Here is a 19,914-nt window from a genome sequence, read left to right on the forward strand (position 1 = left end):
CAAACCATAAAACCTATTTGTAATATTGTCTTCTTTAAATAATGTACTAATCTATGGTTTTATCTAGTCCCAGTGAGGGTAATTCCCATCTCTCAAGGAAATGTTACTAAAATCTGCAGAATCTAAAGAATAGGTCCCTAAAAGGTACCTTCTGTTTGCTTCTTTGACTGGCCTAAAAGTGGTGATTTCTAGATAAACTAGGCTGTTCAAAAAAAAAGCATGAATGGCCTCTCCACTGCCTTTCAGATCACTAATAACATTTCTCAATGTGGAGAGGAGATTAAAGTCCCCATTAAGTGAAGGGCTGAGCTCAAGATGGAGGCCGGAAGCTTCTATTTGTAATGGAGTGATAAACCCAGCAGTGTGTGAGCAGCCACTCCAGGCTAATCTCACAGACTCAGCTCCGTCATCCTCATCTCAGTCGGTGTCCATGGAATGTACATACACTGCAGCCTGGAAATGAACCTAGGGCAAGGTGCTGGGAACATAGCTCATATTTCTATTCCCTGGGGCCTAGCTAGTAGCTGGCATACAGTAGGTGTATCAGCAAACATTAGGAGAGCAAAGAGAGGTCCAGCATACCAAAAGTGACCCAAAGACAAGTAAAAGAAAGAAAACAGAATAGGAATTTGAAGAAAGTAGAGAGATGCCCACTTTGTGCTAACCATCCCTGGGGTAAACGACCCAACCCGCTGGGGCAGGCAAAGAGAAAGCCAAGTGTTTTACCGCGGATGGGAACTGAGTAGTTTATGTCTATGTAAAAAGAAGCTGGGAACCTGTTTTGACCTGGGGTTCTGCTAAATCTGACCTAGGATAAAACTAAAAAATTCCTTGTCTCTCCAACAAATAAACCTTAAAGTTTTCGCAGGGCGGGTGAATGTATATCGAGGAACAGGGCGCTTAGTCTCCCGGAGGGGAATGGGGTCCAGGGGCTGTGGGACCCGGCTGCCCAAGATCCACTTTCATTACCTTTACAGGTCCCCAGCTGGCGACGCTTGGCCGCGCATCAGTCAGCCAAGAGCTCGCAGCCTCCGCGGGCGCGGTTGTTTAACCTCGTCGCCACGGAGACGGCGCGGGGGCTGCTGGGAAGTCGACGTTCGGCGCCCAATCAGCGGAAGCGCGCCGGACCCTATGAGGCAGGGTGAGAGCGAGGAGGGCGGGGCGGAGCGAGCTTCCCTGTGGAGGCGGCCGCCAACGTGAGGCGAATGGCTCAGGCTTCTACACCACATTACCATCACCCGGCCCGAAGGCCACTTTCCCCTCCAGGAAGAGCTCTCAGCTTCTCGGAGCCAGGCTTCCCAGTGACGTCGTTCCCAGCACTTCCTGTTTCCGCTCGCAGTCTTCCACGCACCTCCGGATCTGCCGTTTCTCCCCGGCTCCTACCTGCTGCTGGTCAAGTGAGCCGGCCGCCGCAGGGAGGAGGCAGCAGGTGGGTCCGGAGGGCAGGGGCAGCTTGGGGTAGGAAGATCTGCGGTTGAGGAATTAGATACTACCTTTTGCGCACCTTTGCCCTGCCCTTTGCTTGCCTTCCTTGAGCGGCACTGTTCAAGGTCAAGTCATTAGTTTACAATGAGTTCGCTGAAACCACTAGACGGACCGAGGGTTGAGATGTTGGCAGAAGTGGATCTGAGGTGAGATAAAAATCAAGTGCAATAATGTAAGCTGAATCCAAAACCAAAAAATTCAGGAGGATGCATTTTTATGTAGTATACCCCCAAAAAAATCAAAATGGAAAAAATTCCAAAATTGATAAAACTCCTAACGATTTTAAACAAAGGCAAGGCTGGCAATAGCATCGTGCTAAGCTATATTTGAAGCCAGAGGAGAGGAGGAAAACCAATAATACCAATCCTATGAGTTGTTAGCCAGACAGGCCATTAGTAAGGAGGTGTAATGAATCCTAATTGAAGCCGGGTGGTGGTGGCGCACGCCTTTAATCCCAGCACTTGGGAGGCAGAGGCAGGCGGATTTCTGAGTTCGAGGCCAGCCTGGTCTACAGAGTGAGTTCCAGGACAGCCAGGGCTACAACAGAGAAACCCTGTCTCGAAAAAACAAAACAAAAAAGAATCCTAATTGAGGTTGAAATTGCATACTTGGGATCCTAGAAGCATAAAGCTGAGTTTTTCCTTAGCCCAAACTACTATCTAATGTACCCTACCTACACTCTAGACTTGTAACAAGGGTCTACTTATTCATAAGAAAAAAAATTGGCTCCTTATGTGTCCTATGCTGGGTTGTCATTTTTATAGCTTAGGACTTTTGGCCTTGACCCTCACCAAGCAGATCTCTTCTTTTATCTCTATATGGGCTGCCATGAGCAGGTGTGGCCTAAATTTAAGGTGTGTCTTCCACTGCCAATAATCCAATCAAGAAAAGTCCCTCGGTGGCATATCCAGCAGCTTGGGTCTTGGTTGATTCTAGATATACTCTAGTTGACAACCAAGAATAGCCATCAGAAGGACCATCAATTGAAATTGGTGTTTTATTGTTTCAGCAGGGAGTTCTGTCAATCATCATGGGGATCCGAGGGCTAATGAGCTTTGTGGAAGATTATAATAATGAATTCTTCATTGATTTGAAATTGCGGAACACAAAAATTATCATTGATGGCTATTCTCTTTTCCACCGACTTTGCTTCAATTCTGACTTGGAGCTCAGGTATGGAGGGGACTATGATTCATTTGCAGATGTCGTACAGAATTTCTTTGAATCACTGTTTGCTTGTCATATTTGTCCATATGTTGTACTAGATGGAGGATGTGACATTTCAGATAAAAAGCTGACAACTTTGAAGGATCGAGCTAAAGAGAAGATCCAAGCTGCCCGTTCCCTTTCTCTTGGTGGGGGTGGGAACGTGTGTCCCTTGCTCATCCGAGAAGTGTTCATACAGGTTTTGATGAGGCTTAAGGTGTGTTTTGTCCAGAGCTTTGCAGAAGCAGATCGGGACATTATGACACTTGCCAATCATTGGAATTGTCCTGTGCTATCATCAGATAGTGATTTCTGCATTTTTGACCTGAAAAGTGGGTTTTGCTCACTGAATAGCTTTCAGTGGAGAAATCTGAACACTATTAAGGATACACAAGATTACTATATTCCTGCCAGAAGCTTTTCCCTTGATGCATTCTGCCATTACTTCAACAACATGAACAGAGCTCTACTGCCTCTCTTTGCGGTGCTATGTGGAAACGACCATGTTAATCTGCCCATCATGGAGACTTTCATAAGTAAAGTACATCTACCCCTTAGTTCTAAGGGGAGGAGACATCACCGAGTTCTGGGACTTCTGAACTGGTTGTCTCATTTTGATGACCCCATGGAAGCACTAGATAATGTTCTGAAGTCTCTCCCCAAAAAGAATCGAGAAAATGTTAAGGAACTTCTCTGCTGCTCCATGGAGGAGTACCAGCAGTCCCCGGTGAAGCTGCAGGACTTCTTCCAGTATGGTACTTACATCTGTACGGACGCTTCAGATCTGGGTTTACCAGAGTGGATACTAAGAGCTCTGGCCAAAGGCCAGCTACCACCTTTCATCAGTGATGCTTTGGTGCTCCGAAGGACCTTTCTTCACACACAGGTCGAAAGTATGCAGCGACCAAATGCCCACAGAATATCTCAGCCCATCCGGCAAATCATCTATGGACTCCTTTTGAATGCCCCGTCACACCCACAAGATAGATCCCAGAATACATTGCCTTCCCAGCTTCTGGCTTTCAATGAAGTGGAAAGAATTAGTACAAATATCAAAACATCAACTGTTTATGCAAAACAACTGCTCAAGGATCATTGTGACTTGAGCAAATTGGCTGAGGTAAGTTTGTAAGACTAATAAAATTCTTAGAAATTCCTTTTAGGTTATAACTTGCCTTCGTATGTGCTGTCTCTCTTAATATAACACATTGGTTGCCATCTTGCCTTCATGTTGTGTGTGAAGGCTAGATTTCCAGTGAACTAGGTGATCTCTTAGCTAGTGTCGGTACTGATTCAAACCTAGCACTTAGTACTAAATATTGCCATTTTCAGGGTTCTTCAGTAACTCGTTTCCTTTGCAGTTATTGTAGTATATTGATCCCAACTAACATAGGAGTCTAATTTAAGGGGCGGGGGATGAACTGTAAAAGAAGCGTGCACATAGGCACTTGATGTGGGCACAACAGCATCTTAGGTGAGAGTTCAGTTAAAATTACTACTCGTGTTCATCCGTCTAAAGGTTTTGCTTTATTAATTAGGACCTCCTTTTAGGCTTTGGACTTAAAGAGCTTCCTTTATCTCTATAGGCTGCCATGAGAAGGTGTGGCCTAGATTTAAGGTGTGTCTTCCACCTCCAATAATCCAATCAAGAAAAGTCCCTCCATGGTGTATCCAGCCACTGAACATCATATTGACTTGCTTAAACCGATCCTTAAAAGCATGACTTAGCCTACCTTGGTGTTGCCTTTTGCTTCTGATAATATGTAAATATGTTAGAATAACATATGAAACTCTATTTTGAGAATACAATTAAACATACAAATTAAATGTAAATGAATTTATAAAGTCAGTTGCAATGCCCATTGGGTATTTTGTTTACTCTTAGGACTCATAGGGTCATTGGTGCCAGCTTACTCGAGGAAGGGCAGCAGCCAGTTTTCTTGTGGGGATGATCAGACCTTACTTGCCTTGAGTTTATTCCCCAAGTTAACATGATAGTGATTGCCACTTCCTATGGGGATCTAGTGGGTAAAGCAAGGATGCCACTCAGCTTCGTAAATGCACAAATTGGCACCCCACAGTAGAGAACTATGTGACCCAAAATGCCCAGTGTGCCCATTTTTAACTTCTCTGCTAGTGACCGCATAAGCGAAAGATAAGGAGATTCCTAAGTGGGTGCTAAAAGCATCCTTGGCATTAGGAAGAAACTACTAAGAAAAATAGTTCTTCAGAAAATGTTCTGGAATAATGGCTGTGGAAGCTTATAAATATATAAAAACCATTGAATTGTGTACTTCAAAGGGGTGTGTTTTTTGACATGGCTTATATTTCAAAGAGTTTCAGTTAAAAAAATTATGCAGTGTATTTGTGAGACTCATATAACTCATTCTTTTCTCTCTGCTGTAAACCCATTGCATTGTGGGAATGAATACACCACAGATGACTTTCTGCTGGATTGTTTTCAGTTGTGCTGGTTCATGTACTTTCCATGATCCTGGTGGTGCACATCATCTTGTAACAGACTTCTGTTGTATGCATTGTGGAATTGCTGGGCTGGATGAGAGGGGCCTTGTGCTCAGCTCTTAAGTCTTGCTAAAACGTCTTGACAGTGGAGCCGCTAACACTGCCCCCAGCAGTGCAGGAGCGTGCTTGCTTCTTCCTGAGCGTTTGTCAATACTAGATGTTTAGGAGCCCCGGGACCATTCTGGCTGTTCTGGTGGGCAAAGTATCATCTCAATGGTTTGGGCAGGAATTTTCCATTTGTCTGATGACTTGCTTCTTATGCCCACTAACCATTTGGATATTCTCTGTGAAATCTTTAGTCAGTATTTTGCTTGTTGTTCTGGGCCTTTTGCCTACTGATCATTTGTCAATTAACACTGGCCAGGATCTCCCATTCTAATTTTCACTGTATATTTTAGTAAACAATTTTAGTGTAGTCATTTAAATCTTTATTACTTAAAGTTACCTTTTTATGATCCGTTTAGGAAATTACTACCTACTCCCAAGATTATGAAAACAATTACATTTTTCTGTCACATTACATCTACAATCTGTCCAGATGGGGCAGGGTATGAAATAGGGATCAGGCCACTTTTCCCCCTATGCAATCCAATCCAACCAATGAGATGTAGCATGCTGATTATGTTCCTTGATGAATGATAACATGTTCTCAGCACTTAGTTGTATTCAGAGGAAATTTTCATACTTTGTACCACAGTATATCATTTGGCTTGCCTTTGGCATGTGTTAACCAGTCCTTAACCCAATGCTTTTAAGCTCTAATTAGCCCATAATTCTAAGTGATGCCAGGTGCAAATATATTTCTAGACACAAATGCAGGTTCAAGTACAGAAATCTTGTGATCGTCCCTGCTTTTAACATGCAGTAATACTTCAGCTATGAGACTTACAAACTGGCTCATTTAATTCCCACCAGTCCCAAATGGGCCTGGGAGAGCAGAAGGCACTGAGGGCTGATGAGAAAACACACTGTGCTACTCCAACACATCAGGCTCGTTTTACAGATGATCAGACTTGGAAAACCCTCAGGAACTAGCCCAAAGCCACAGTTACTAAGGGCAGAATCTCTAATATCAAATCCTAGACCACCTTGTTAATAAAAGTTGTAACTTGAAGTTTAGCTGTGTTTTTACTTAAAATGTGAGGCCTACTTCTAGTAGGGAGTGTTGCTATACTATGAAGAACTTTGCCTGCTTCCTAACGATATAAAATTACAGAAACATTGTTTAGAGTTAATGTACTATTCAAGTGCCCCAGAGATTAGTGATGTAACTATTTCGTCAATTATGTTGTTTTGGTTCAGGTTAGCATTTCTCTTCAGCAGTCAGTCTGAAGAGACTATACTAACCACCTATTAAGCAGTAAGAATGCAGCCTACTGTCGCATCCTCTCCAGGGGAGGGTATTTCTCTTAACTGCATAGAAACACTAGGAGTACAGCTCTTTTCTTAAGTATTTATGAAAGTGTGGCCTGTAAGGTACATCTTGAGATACATTCAAGTAAAACTCAACAAGCTGCTCATAGCTCTCATGGCTGGTTACTTCTCAGCTTACATTTGAAGTCCCTTCTAATGTAAAACATAAGGGGAAAGTAAATTACTGTGTACTGAAAACACAGTACAGGAAGTCATTACGACACTCCTGCCTGCCTTACCTGCAATGTACTAACTCTTAAGCAGCCACATGCAACAGAGGGATTTGTAATTTATTTTGTGTACGTGATCAGTTAGTAGTACCTAGTCTACACTAGCAAGTGAGGGCAGGGTTCATGTAGATCTTTGTAAAGTATGTGGGCTCTAGTTAAAATGCAAGTTTGTGGCCTCCCCTCAGAATACTGAATCAAAATGAAGGGGTCAAGCTGCATTTCTAGCAAGATTCCTAAGGGTTGTGTGTACTGAATATGCTCACTGCCCTACAGAGGGAGGAGGCAGAAACACAAGATGATATTTAGTGGGCAGATCCAAACATTATTAACTTTCACAGCTGAATTAAATCTCATGTTACTAAAAATTACCCTAATTTGAAGAATATTTGATGTTTTCAGCTCCCCTTGGCTAGGCGGCAGATGCTTCTCTTAGAAGCCCTGAAGGTCAAACAGGTTGCCCTGGAGTCCGTCCCTACCTCTCTGAAGTTACCCATTGCTGTGACCTGTTACTGGTTGCAGTCCACAGAGGCCAAGGCAAAGCTCCATCATGTGCAGGCCCTGCTGCTGGGGATGCTGAGGGAGCCCTTACATGCCATCATCAACAGCCCTGGTAGGTTCTAGAAATCTCAGATTGTATATAAACTGTACATCCTCAAGAATTCACACAAACAAAAAAACAATTGACCCCCTCCCCATGACAGCAGAACTTAAAGTGAAGGTGCCAAATTGCTCTTCATTGATATTCTTAATAGTTCCATGTGCTGAACTTAGTGCCAGCAGCTTGGCTTCAGATAGAGAGGTGGGATGTGCTAGTGCTGCCTGACTCAGTCTGCTCTGAGGTACCTGATGCTTCAGTGTGTGAGGCGTGACAGTGCTTGGCCAGGAGTACTTTGTCTTTCATTCTCCTACCCTATCACCAACACAGCAGCGGCAGCACAATCAGCTTCCTTGCACTTTCCCAGACATGAAACCTCTCAACAATTCCAACCACAGCATGCTTGCTCATTGGTTTCTATCCATCTTTAAGGCTATTAAGTTTCAATATGTAATAATAGAGAAAATAAAAACACATTTCCACTAGAGAAATAATCTAGGCAAGTTTTGTTTGCATTTAAATATTGGGTAAAATAAGTGAAACATTGGAATATTAGATAGTAATATTCCAATTATATTAATAATAGTTCTTTATTACAATTTTCTCCTTAAGAGATTGTGAAAGCCATAAAGCTGTCACTGTGTAACAGTTCTAACATGATAGCTGTTAGCCACAGCTACATGTGGCTATTTAAAGTTAAAAACAAATAGAAATCTGAGCTTTTTGTAGTAGTCACATTTCAAGCACTTAGCAACCTCATGTGGACACTGATACTGTGTAGAGATAAAACGCTCTAACCATGGCAAGAGTCCTATAGATAGTCCTGGTGTATTCTAGGAGTTTAAGAATGAAATAGCAGGGACTCAAATATCCCTAGTACTCAAGCTTATCTGATAGCAGCTCTCAGAGGGACCATTGGTATATGGTATATGATAGTTAACACAACATGAGTCCGGCCCATGGCTTTAAGAACAGTTTGAAGCTATGTTGTTTTAAGAAATATAGAAATAACCATAGCGTGAGCCCATTAAGATTTTACGTGAGTCCTATAGAAGGGGCATGTCTGTTTGTTTTCTTTTAGGAAATGTGGACCCCGCACCCAGGCAGGCTCAGTGCCTTGCTCCCCGCTATTTGTGAAAGGTGGGCCTCCTTTTTATTACTTTGGAGTTGGTCCCAATGTTACTTTGTGCACTTCTGCTCAGACAAACCTGTAGAAGCTGTACCTCCTCAGGTTGCTGCTTCTGCCCCTTCTCTTACGTAAAGCAATGCATTTGTCAAATGATTCACTTTAGTTTTCCTCCTGTAAAACAGGCAAAATGTGCTATGAACCTATGAGCTGTCTTTAAACAAGTGTGCTACCCCATGGGGGCTTCGGTGAAAGTAATGAGCAGTAAAAACAGTAGAGAATGATGTTTAGTGTCATTATTTTCATAGACACAGATCCTAGAGAATTTATAGACAGACATTTAGGTCAGGTAGCATACTGTGAGAGAGATCTTATTTCAAGGAAAAAGCAATAACTTTGGGTTGAATAAAATCAAGAAAAGGACCTTCAGTGTATATAAGACATTTATAAAACCAGAAGAGAAAAACAACCAGTTTTCAAACTAATTGTCTTTGTGGGCTTTCATGTTGATATGTGGCGAAAGGCCAAACTGATGCAGTATTTGGAAATGCTGCCTTTGGGTGGTTTTATCTAGGTAATGAAGATCCACAGAGAGGTGGTGCCAAGATGTTATATGAAGAATTACAACAGGTGAAGGCACCCATGCGACCTGGTCCAAGACTGGATTTAGACACAGCACACGTCTTCTGCCAGTGGCAATCCTGTCTCCAGATGGGGTTGTATCTCAACCAGCTGCTGTCCACTCCTCTGCCAGAGCCAAACCTAACTTGGTAAGCACCGTGGGAAACATTAGTTCAGATGGGTAAATAGAAAGTTTTTAAACAAAAGGACTAGAACAAGTTGCTTTGAAAACAATGTTACTATTCTCGATCTCCAAATACTTTTGTAACTAAAGCTCTGGAAACAAGGAAAATATTTCCAGTTTCAAAGTTTTTTTAAAAATCAATTGTTAGTATATATTACTTTATAGGGACTTTTTCTCCTACTCTACCCCTAGGTACATCTTGTTACTGGGGTGTGTGTGTATGTGTGTGTTTTCTTACTATTTGGTATTAGCTCATAGAGCTATCAAATGCCTACTCCACGCAAGGGTGCAATAAACAAAAACAAAATATTCTCTTACAGCTTTCCTGTGGATTCTATCTTGTCAGACAGTATAGGAAGAAGGGAGCTAAGCCTGTGTGTCAGGGTTAACTCAGGAGTTTGAGTTGGGTGGGATAGACCTGGTCCCATGGAAAATTGGTAACAATGGATTAGATCTCTTGGTAATTGTTTGTTCCGAAAGTACTAGAAGGAAAGAAATATAGAAGGCAATGGCTATAAAATGGGATTTAAGATGGTATATATGCTCCACTGACATTCCATGTACACTCCTCAAGGACAAGCTCCAGAGCCTGGCGTATTTTTAATGAATAAAAGCATGGCACCATAAAATTTAGCAGTAAGGGGGGGATGTGCTTGTTTTTATGTTTTGTTAACGTATCTCTGGACCTCATATCTGAGATAACACAGAAACCCTCCACCAAGAATGATGACCTGGCCTCTGATTTTTGGGCTGTTCCCTCCCTTTCCTTTGATAATTTTGGTCATTCCTAACAGACTCCTCTGTGTTCAGCATGCCAGCCCCTTCACAACAAAACAGGACTATTGTGTCACTTGTGGTTTTTTCCTAATGTTTTCTGTAAGATTGTTGCATCTCATCATAATCAAGACTTCTCAAATGCTGATTTTAGATTTATTAAATAAAGCTTATACAATGATAGCCAAAGTTTACCAGGTTGATCAGCTCTGGTCATGAGTCATAATGAACTTAGGGATTCTAGTTAATCTCATTTTGCATTTTTGTAGAGGGAATTTTATTCCAAATGAATGACCACACAAATAATGCCAATGCAATTTTCTGATATTGTATTAAACTGCCTTTTTGGTTTGCTAAGTCCATTTTCTTATATTCCTTTTCTTGGAGGTGTTAGAGAAGCCTGTTCAGCCCCAGGCTAGCATCATCACAAGGTTTTTGTCATCAGCAAAAGTAATCGGTTTACTCAGTTCCAGGAGTGGTGATGATTGTAGAAGAGCAGCATAGATAACTTTGTCACAGTGTTCATCCTCGTTGTCCCAATACACTAGTCTGACACTTCCAAATCATGTTGTTCTCCCACTGAACAGGTTATACAACGGAAGCCTGGTCCATGGACTCTGCCAGCGACTGCCAGCATCCAGTTCTGTCGAAAGCCTCCTGAGTATATGTCCTGAGGCAAAGCAACTTTATGAACATCTGTTCAATGCCGCAAGATCATATGCCTCAGCTGAATTGTTCTTACCAAAAACTAAATCAAAGTCAAAAAAAAGGAGGCAGAAGAAAAAGGTTGCCAGCCTGAGAACCGCTGCAAACACCAGACACTGGTATGAGGGAAGCAACCGGTTTGGTCTGTTGATGCTTGAAAGCTTGGAGGAGCATGGAGAGAACTCAGAGCTTGAATAAACAGTCTGTAGTACACAAGATTTATAGTTCTAACTTTTAAAATGTCTCTTACCTCCCTTGAAGCTAATTTTTCTTTAGGACTAGCCTATTTTAGGATAAACTTTATAAGAGATCATCTGAATTCTAAGATATTTTGCACTGTACTTTTAATACAGCCTGATTTAAGGAATGTCTGTATTTATTTGTATGTGTGTTGGGAATGGAGAGCCATGGTACTTGTGTGGAAGTCAGAGAACAACTTGTGAGAGTTGGTTCTCATTCTACCATGTGGGCTCCAGGGATCACCCTCAGGTTATCAGGCTTAGAAGCAAGTACCTTCACCTCCTGAGCCATCTCACTGGCTCTGAATCATCTGTAGTACTTCAGTGTTCTTTCACTCCTCGTGGCCCTTTTCAGCAAATAGTAATATTTTATAATCTTAATGTTACAGTAATAGCCAACTATTTAACTATTTTCATAATTTTTCATAAAATCCAGTAGTAATCATTTTATTTAAAAAGGTTTTGAGTTTGAACAGTGCAGATCATAAAAAAGTCAGGGGGTCTGAGAGAAAGTTAGAAATGTGGTAAATTGGGCTGGAGAGATGGCTCAGCCATTAAAGGCTAGGCTCACAACCAAAACTATAAGAAATGTGGTAAATTAGACTACATATGGTTGATAAGCTCAGGTACACTACAGATGACACATCCCTATAATCTGGAAATCAAGGGGCTGAGACAGGAAGGGTAAAGTTTTGAGTTTACCTTGGGCAACATTTTAAGCTTTGTCTTAAGAATCCAAATGTTTGAGAAGCGCTATTTTAAAATTACTAATACCAACCAGTTTATAATGGTGCTGCCTAGTTCTGAAGTTCAGACAAGCAAGAATGAGCAAGTGGGATGACCACAGTGGGTCAGGTCTCAAAGTACAGTCTAACTTGCACAGCTGTGGTTCCTTCTGCTGTTGAACCACAGGTATATTCCATCAGTTATCTTAATGATGGCTGAAAGGTTGCCAACTGTGAGCCAACCCATCCAACCCATCTGTAGTTTTGGGTTTTTTTTTGTTTTGTTTTTTTGGTTTTTCAAGACAGGGTTTCTCTGTGTTGTCTTGTCTGTCCTGGTACTCCCTCTGTAGACCAGGCTGGCCTCGAACTCAGAAATCCACCTGCCTCAGCCTCCCAAACTCTGGGATTAAAGGTGTGCCCTTCCACCGCCCGGCTGTAGTTCTTAATAGTTAGCAATTTTCTTGTTGTGGGTTGGTCTAGTGCTGCTAGGTATTCAAATGCTAAATTCTCTACCCCAAGATCTGGTTGTCCCAAGTCTACTAACTTATGTATACCAGGTTTTGTTGTGCAAACTTTGTTCCCCAATTTAAAACTATTAGTTAAATAAAAATGGCTATAGCCGATTACTGGAGGGAAGCCAGGTAGGTGTGTTGTCAGTTACCTGGGTGAAGGTTGCCATAGGCACCCACAAGTTATCTAGCAAGCTTCACCAGACAGTAAAGACATTGTACTCGGCTCCTGAGAGTCACACGTGCTTCAGCTGCTTGGGAAAGGCACACAATGAAATAATGAGAACATTTTATCCATTCTGCCAAGCACTTGACCAGACGACTGCTGCATACTGAGACAGAAGTAACCAAGAGGCAAATCAGAGAAATAGTCTCTACATGTGATTTTTGGCCTCGCCTTTCTTACTCTCCTTCTAATTTCCTTGGTCTGACTGGCCTTTTGAGATTTAAAAACAAAAAACAAAAACAAAAACAAAAACAAAAAAATAACCTGGCAATGAGAAACCTCAGATAAGCAGAGTGTAGTGTGTTCTGCATTTCCAAAAAAATCTACTTTCCTGTGTTTTCCATCAAGATGAACTCTTTCTGATTCCATTCTAGCAAATAAAGTCTCACCCGAGGCTTTGGGCACGTCAATCTTCAATTAGCAGTTCAAGTAACAAAAGGAGTTCTGGACAGCTAAGATGATTAAATCTTTGAGTAAAACTGGAGAGAAAAAACCATTTACTGTAATAGAATCATGCTCTTGTGTTTAGGGGTGGTAAAATTATACTGGATATGTATTTTTTTAAGTTAGTTTCAATAACCAAGACCTTGAAAGTTTATTCATCTGTAAATATAGTGTCTGACCTTTTCTGGGCCAGCTGGTCATGAAAAAAAAACGGACTCAAGTAAACCTTAATATTTCAACTTGAATTCCTAATTTAATTATACTTTTAGAAGACAAAGACTTTCACTGCCTAAGTGGCCTTACCTACCCTTTTTTGTTCATAAAAGCTATCAGTCAGTGACTCCATCTTAATTGTGCTACCTGTGATATGGAATTGCTATACACCAAACCACTGAATGAAGTCAAAACAATGTGCCTATAGGTGTTTAGTACCCATATTAAAGCATGGTAAGCTTTGCCTGGCACTAAAATATGATTAAATACCCATTACTGTTACATCTGTGCATGAAAAGGAAGAGCAAAGCAAAGAACAAAGTGAGTGTCAAGCAGTAGAAAAGAATACCATGAGGGTAAAGGTGTGAAAGCTAAGGGCAGCATTCTGCAAAGCCAGTCAAGATAATCAGAGATGGCGGAGAAGGCCAAGAATGAGAATTGTTACAGGAATTTAAGAGCTGTCATGTTGAAGTCACTACAGAAATAATGGTCAAAGACATGTAATTTAAATTATCTACAGTATTAGCAGATGAATTTGCTATAAAAAAAAATGTGGATACTAGGTTGAGGAAAACAGCTCAACTGAAAGCCCAAAAATCTGTTCAATTCCCAGATCCCCGTGTTTTTTTAAAAAAGCTGGCAGTCTTATAATACCCTCTTGTCTGGTCTCAAAAAAGCAGACATTACAAAGGAGCTAAAATCTAGGAACAGGACCACCCCCAAACCTAGGTTTCTAATGACAAAGTACTACAGGCCTTCTAGCGCCTAGACTCCCACAAGTTTTCAATAGACAAATCCAGGCTGGAGAGATGGCTCAGTGAGAAAAGTATATGGTGGGCATCTGTGAAGACCTAAGTTTGGATCCCCAGAACCCATATGAAAGCTGGGCATGGCTGTATAAAGTTGTAACCCTAGTGCTCAGAGGATAAAGGAAAGTAGATCCTGGGGGACTTGGGGTTAGCCAGTAAACTCTTGGCTCAAAGAACCTGTCCAGAAAAAACGGAGCATGATAGCAGAAGACACCCAATGTCAAACCCTGGCCTCAACAAAAATGCACGGGCAGTCACATACACACTTAAAATGCATATATACACACAGCCAGCCATACTATGTACACTTGTAATTTCAGGCATGGGAAAGTGCAGAGAGGCAGATCCCTGGGTTCACTAGTTGGCCAGTCTAGCCTTCTTAGTGAGCTCTAAGTCAATGAGGGACCCTGTCAGATCCAGGGAGGAATGACAGCTAAAGTTAATATAATCTCTGGACTCCACATGAATATATGCCATGTGAGATGCAATTTTTCATGTTTTCCACACTATTTTTTACAGTCAGCTATGTAATAGTAACTTGTCCCATACTGCTTTATAGATAATGTTTTATAGGCGGCGTTCACTGCCTCATCCATAGTATGTAGACTTTAACAAACAGGAGCTAATTAGACAAGGCATAGTATTTTTTTATGACCATAAGATGGCACCAAAATGCCACTTCTCAACTAATATGCTTCCAACAGGAAAACAATACATTTTTAAAGTATTTCTAAAACAAACATTTTGTCAGAGTTCTAATGCTAGAAGTAAACCACCCGATAAAAGTTCTTTTGCCTAATTTCTGGCCAGGCTTATCAAGAAAGTGACTTGGACTTAACTTTCTAACATTTTCTAGAAGATGAAACCTTACATTTTCCCATCAATTTAATAGCAATGTTTTCCCTTGACAACAGAACCATCACAAATATACCCTTCCCCTTTCTAGCCATCTAGAGCCATCTTAAGCTATTTTCTGCTGGGTTTTTTAAAATCCTGGCAAAATCTGTAATTTTCAAAACTAAGGTTAATGAACACTGTCCCAAAGAGTGGACATAGTGCTGCGGCACTGTGTGTGAGGAGGCAAAGGGGCCTTGGCTATAACAGGAAATAAAGCTCTACTTTGCTGCCACAACTCATTATCAAAGCACATCTGTGTTTTCTAGTGTTAGTCCCATTTGCCCATCACACCACTAACTATATAAGGTTCTCTGATTCATAGACACATTCATTCATTCATTCATTCACTCCCCTTCCCTACTAAGAGAATCTAACTACGAATACTAAAACAGGTACTTAAATGGTTCAGACCGGTTTTCCCTTTGAAGCCTTACAAAAGACTCCATTTGAAAGGTCTGTAGCAAAGGAAACTCTTAAGGTTCCTAGTGCTGCCTTTTTAATGTTTCCATCTATCTGCTGACTGTTAGCTATGTCACCCATCTTAGACTCCTGTCAAGTTGAGCTTTATTACATTTACTGATTACTTGTATATGGGTATGCATGTGAGCACAGGAGCTATAATGCATGCAAGGAGGTCAGAAAACATCTGTGGAAGTCGGTCCTCTTTCCACCATGCGGATTCTTGAGGATTAGTGGCAAGCTCCTTTACCCACTCTCGCCTTCTCACCAGCCCACTCATTTTATTGTTTTTGTAAACCCCAAAGATACCATGAGCTTCTCATTTCAAATGAGCCAGTGTCTCACTAAGGCCTTCTCAGCTTATGGTCCTTCTCAATAGCTCAAAATCATTATCTTCCAGCATGCCACAGTTAAACACTTCTGCCTTTACTACCGTCTCCAGCCCAACTGTCCAGCTGTTCATAATACACCTACAGCCTCAATAACAGAAATTCTGTGGGTTTCAGTGTTCCTTCTACTTCCCACCAACCCTTCATGAACACTCCACTCACTGTCAGCTGCCAAGGCCCACTGCATTTTGGCTGGGACTTCCCACTGAAGGACTTAGTTATATGTTACTAGTCCTAGGAAGGTTCTCTGGCTACACTCTCCTACAAAGTCATTTCAATCCTTCCTTATAGTTTAGATGGTGTGTTTCAAACTGCCCTCCATTGTGAGAACTAAAAGCTTCCTAGAGCAGAATACGTATTTATAAACCTAACACGGTACCAATGTTTACAGAAATTATCTGCTAAATCAGCAATAACTAACTCTGACAACTACACACCCAAGTCAGACCATCAACCCTGGGTCTCACTGAACTCAACAGTCATGTCACCCACCCAAGTCAGACCATCAACCCTGGATCTCACTGAGCTCAACAGTCACGTCAGCCTACTGAATTCATCAGATAGTCTGTTCTTCAGAGGTTAGTCTAAAAAGCCACTTCAAAGATTTTCAAATGCCAAATGACCTGTGTGCTGTATTCACTTTAATATATATATACAAAGATCACTATTAACATTGATAAAAGAGCTTTTTAACAGTTTTATCATGTGCTTTTCCTATCAAAGAAGTACAGAAGGGTAAGAATGCCATTGTATTCCCAGTACACTCAGGAACTAAATAAAATTTAAATGAAAATATAATCAATTCATCTCATTTTTTGGATGAGTCACTGGAGCCAAACAAGCTATACAAAAATTGCCAGGCAACAGAAATGGAAAAGCAGTGTAATGTTAATTAACTCACAAATGGGATAGATGCTGTTGTTACCAATTCATTTATGTGAGAAACTATTTTACGTCTAAACAAAACTTGCATACTATACCAGAGAGATCCAAATTTAAAGCAATTTCAGAAGGATTGCCATTGTATCAGATGTATGGTGAGTGGGTGTAAATGTGGAAAACAGGATGTCCTGTCCTCATGCAGACAGTTAGTATGACTGGAAAAATCTATATCCTAAGGGAGGCTCCGTGAGCTACTTCCCTCAGGATGTCTCTCTTGGTGCCCAGCACAGCTGTGCTAAGCTTTTAGCATCTGAGAGTTATCTACCTGACTGGTGAATTTATTTCAAGGTCATCTCTTTTCTTTAATGTTTAGCTCCTATATAATCAAATAACTTAAAGAAGTAGTCCTAACGGGAAGAAGAAATCAAAGGGAGCAGCCAGCAGAGAAGTCCTAGGACAAGAAGACTGAGTGAAACCTGACACTGAGATGCTAGCACAGTTAACGGATCCATCCTAATTTGGAGTAATAAAATTTGGAAAACTGAAATCTGGATCTGTATTACATAATTTTTCAACACTACAAAATTTTCTATATCTTTCAGCACCTACATTATAATTTTAATATTAACAATACTAACTGGGAAGTCATTAGTGAACTTATGAAAAACTCCTTTTATTTTTATAGTTCAATACCAAGTGAAAAGATAGGCACATTCATTTCATGAGTCATATTTTCAACCTCTAATGTAAAACAAACAAGACAGAATATGCACTTAATATGTAGTTTTCAAGTCTGTAACAGAATGTAAAAAACCATTATAAAATTTTGCTATGAGACATCAAACCTCTAAGAGTTGGTTAGACAATGATTTCACGTTCCACCTATCAGACAGAACAATGTACACTTGACAGTTGAGCCTGAAAGAGTAAGAACAAAGTGCAGACATCTGGCTTCTTATGCTCATGCTTCAGTAGTACAGGCTCAACAACAGAATTCTATCAATGACAGCACACCAGTGTTAACATTCACCAGGAATATTGAACAAGCTTAGGAACAGTTAATTCTGACAGGTTATAAAACACAAAACTCAACACTTACCTTTATTTTGTCAAGCTTTTATAAAAACTGATGTTACACAAAGCAAACCCATCTATTTCCCAAGCATACTGAATGAAGTAGAAGACAGCACAACAAATGGTAGAAGGGACAGACTCAGGGTTGTGCTACAATCCAGGCCAAAGCAGCTGCCTAGAGATTTGGAGGAGCAAGGCCAGCACAGGATCTTCCGATGTAAACCCTGGTTCACATGCCATCTCTCTGAGTTTGGGCCTTTTCTATTTTATAAGTATACTAGTCTATATGCTCTAAGAAACAGACTTAAAAATACAAATATGAAACAGTTATAAAGATCAATTATTCAGCTGAAGTGTTTGATTTATAAAGAAGAAATGACGAAATGATATTGACAAAGCAGAACTGTATTAAACTAAACATGGACATGTTAATATAATCTGTTTTAAATTCCAACTCAGCCTTAATTAGTTGTTTTTGACTCTGTGACTGTGTGTTAACTACAATTACTCTAACTATAATGCCGATAACAGCCCTGAACTAATTCTGCTATATCAAAGACTCACACCTCTATGAAAACAAAACTACAAAAAAACAAAAACAATCAATTACACTTACTAAGAACAAACATTTACTTCAATTGCAGTATATGCTTTTCAGTCACAAAAAGAAAGAAAAGAACAGTGATTAGACAGTGGTCACATCCTGTGCAAAAAAAAAAAAAAAAACCAACTTGAAATATAAAAATGGTAGCACAAGGTATCGGTTGCTTACATTGCAGGAAAAAGGAAACAAGGTAGCTGAAATATGGCACTCCTTGGCAATTTCTAAACCAAATAGAATGCCTTTAAATGATTGAGTTTATTTGTGTATTAGTAAGAAAGCCCCACAACCATAAATAGTACAATATTTAAAAATAAAAAAAATATTTATATCCATCTAAGACAGATAGTGTATTTATACATTAGAATTCTTTAAGTGCAGAAGGTGGTTCAGGTTTTGCCTTTTGTATTTTTTAATTCAGTACTTGCCCATATGTTGAAGTTCCACTAAATTGCAAAAGCCAATTCAAATCAAGGAACGTGTTATTCAAAGTTGCATAATTTCATTTAGGACTACCAACAAGGTTCAAATCAAGTCTTTAACATTAATGGTCATTTTTAGTCAATGGAAAGTTAAAAAGTCCTTAAATCTTCATTATCCTCTTGAACTTGCCCTTCTAAATGATTCTCAGACTGCAATTCCTAGTTTGCAAATTAAAAAAAAATGCAATATGCATCATACTTCAAGAAAAGACGATGATGTTGAACTAGCATTCTTCTGGATCTTTTCCCTGCTCCTTTCAACCTTCTTTATAATTTCAGACACAATGCACACTGACGAAGTAAGGCCCAAAAGAAACAACAGATCTGTAAGAGGAAAATAAACTGAGTATTACAGGTCTTTGAAATGTATAGCAAGAGCTTACACCTTAGGATACACTGTCACAACAGTTTCAGGAGGTAGGGATCCATCAGTCCCATAAGTTAAACATGTTGAAATGAGGGAAAAGCAAGGCGGCTCCAAGATGAAAGCCTCGTTGGGCAAGTTGGACTATCTAAGCCTACCTACTCCTGAACCCATGGTGGAAGATTAAAGGCAACTGTGACAGTTGTCCAGACCTCTATACAGAAGCTGTGGAACAAGTGCCTGTGCACACATACAAACACACACTAATAATAACACTTTAGAATGCATATGAAAGATAAATCTCAAGTAAGCTCAAAGTTCAGAGCTGAGAGAGAGAAGTCAGAACTAGAACCCAGATTCTGTGACAACCTTCCCTGAATCCTGAGTTTCACGTAACTAACTTAATAGTAATGCCAAGGGTTTCCTCTGATAGATCGAGGCTTTTGCAAAGCACTACTCAAGAAGCAGCACAGTCTCCAATGATATGTTCCAAGTCTAGAAGACTGTCTTGTAATAGGATTCACAACCTCTACTCTTTCTTTATTGCCTAAAAAACAGCTCTATTTTTAAATTTTGCTTTTTAAAGTGGAAGCAATGTGAATATAGAATTAAAATACTAAAATTAAACTAGTTCAAATTTTAAGGTGAACTTCAACTTTATACCAAAAAATACAGACTATAAAATTCACTTCATAAATACTCAAACTTAAAAAAAAAAAAAATCTGCCGGGCGGTGGTG

General features: G+C 40.3%; 3 protein-coding genes across 22 annotated transcripts in view; 1 reads left to right on the top strand and 2 right to left on the bottom strand.

Moving 5' to 3' along the window:
- Nucleotides 1-1,328, bottom strand: part of Nek11 (NIMA related kinase 11) — a 238,726-nt gene extending 237,398 nt beyond the window's left edge. For 2 of the 4 annotated variants that reach the window (XR_004111384.1, XM_031343622.1), the window contains exon 1: nucleotides 970-1,328. The gene's annotated coding sequence lies outside the window, so the exon portion shown is untranslated. The remainder of the gene's footprint in view (nucleotides 1-969) is intronic. The other 2 variants (XM_031343621.1, XM_031343620.1) reach the window with 1 other exon arrangement.
- On the top strand, nucleotides 1,071-11,229 carry Aste1 (asteroid homolog 1). Of its 8 annotated transcripts, none has more exons than XR_004111383.1 (6): nucleotides 1,071-1,429; nucleotides 2,495-3,811; nucleotides 7,257-7,467; nucleotides 8,534-8,592; nucleotides 9,153-9,348; nucleotides 10,745-11,229. XR_004111383.1 is itself a non-coding variant. In XM_031343617.1 (6 exons), exons 2-6 carry the CDS (start codon nucleotides 2,607-2,609, stop codon nucleotides 11,058-11,060), a joined length of 1,836 nt encoding a protein of 611 aa, XP_031199477.1. In that variant the 5' UTR covers nucleotides 1,071-1,429; nucleotides 2,498-2,606; the 3' UTR covers nucleotides 11,061-11,229. The 8 variants fall into 8 exon arrangements, 7 of the variants coding, with proteins under 7 accessions (XP_031199477.1, XP_031199473.1, XP_031199474.1 ...); XM_031343617.1 differs by lacking the exon at nucleotides 8,534-8,592 and having other exon boundaries at nucleotides 2,498-2,658; nucleotides 2,751-3,811; XM_031343613.1 differs by lacking the exon at nucleotides 8,534-8,592.
- Nucleotides 11,230-16,398: 5,169 nt separating this feature from the next.
- The window catches only part of Atp2c1 (ATPase secretory pathway Ca2+ transporting 1), a 108,035-nt gene continuing 104,519 nt past the window's right edge, over nucleotides 16,399-19,914 (bottom strand). For 9 of the 10 annotated variants that reach the window (XM_031343604.1, XM_031343609.1, XM_031343606.1 and 6 more), the window contains one exon: nucleotides 18,069-19,135. In XM_031343604.1, coding sequence (XP_031199464.1) covers nucleotides 19,005-19,135 — 131 coding nt within the window. In that variant the 3' untranslated portion in view covers nucleotides 18,069-19,004. Of the gene's footprint in view, nucleotides 19,136-19,914 lie in introns of all 10 variants that reach the window. The other variant, XM_031343602.1, reaches the window with a different exon arrangement.

This window comes from Mastomys coucha, unplaced genomic scaffold (genome assembly GCF_008632895.1).
Source record: "Mastomys coucha isolate ucsf_1 unplaced genomic scaffold, UCSF_Mcou_1 pScaffold23, whole genome shotgun sequence".
Taxonomy (NCBI): domain Eukaryota; kingdom Metazoa; phylum Chordata; class Mammalia; order Rodentia; family Muridae; genus Mastomys; species Mastomys coucha.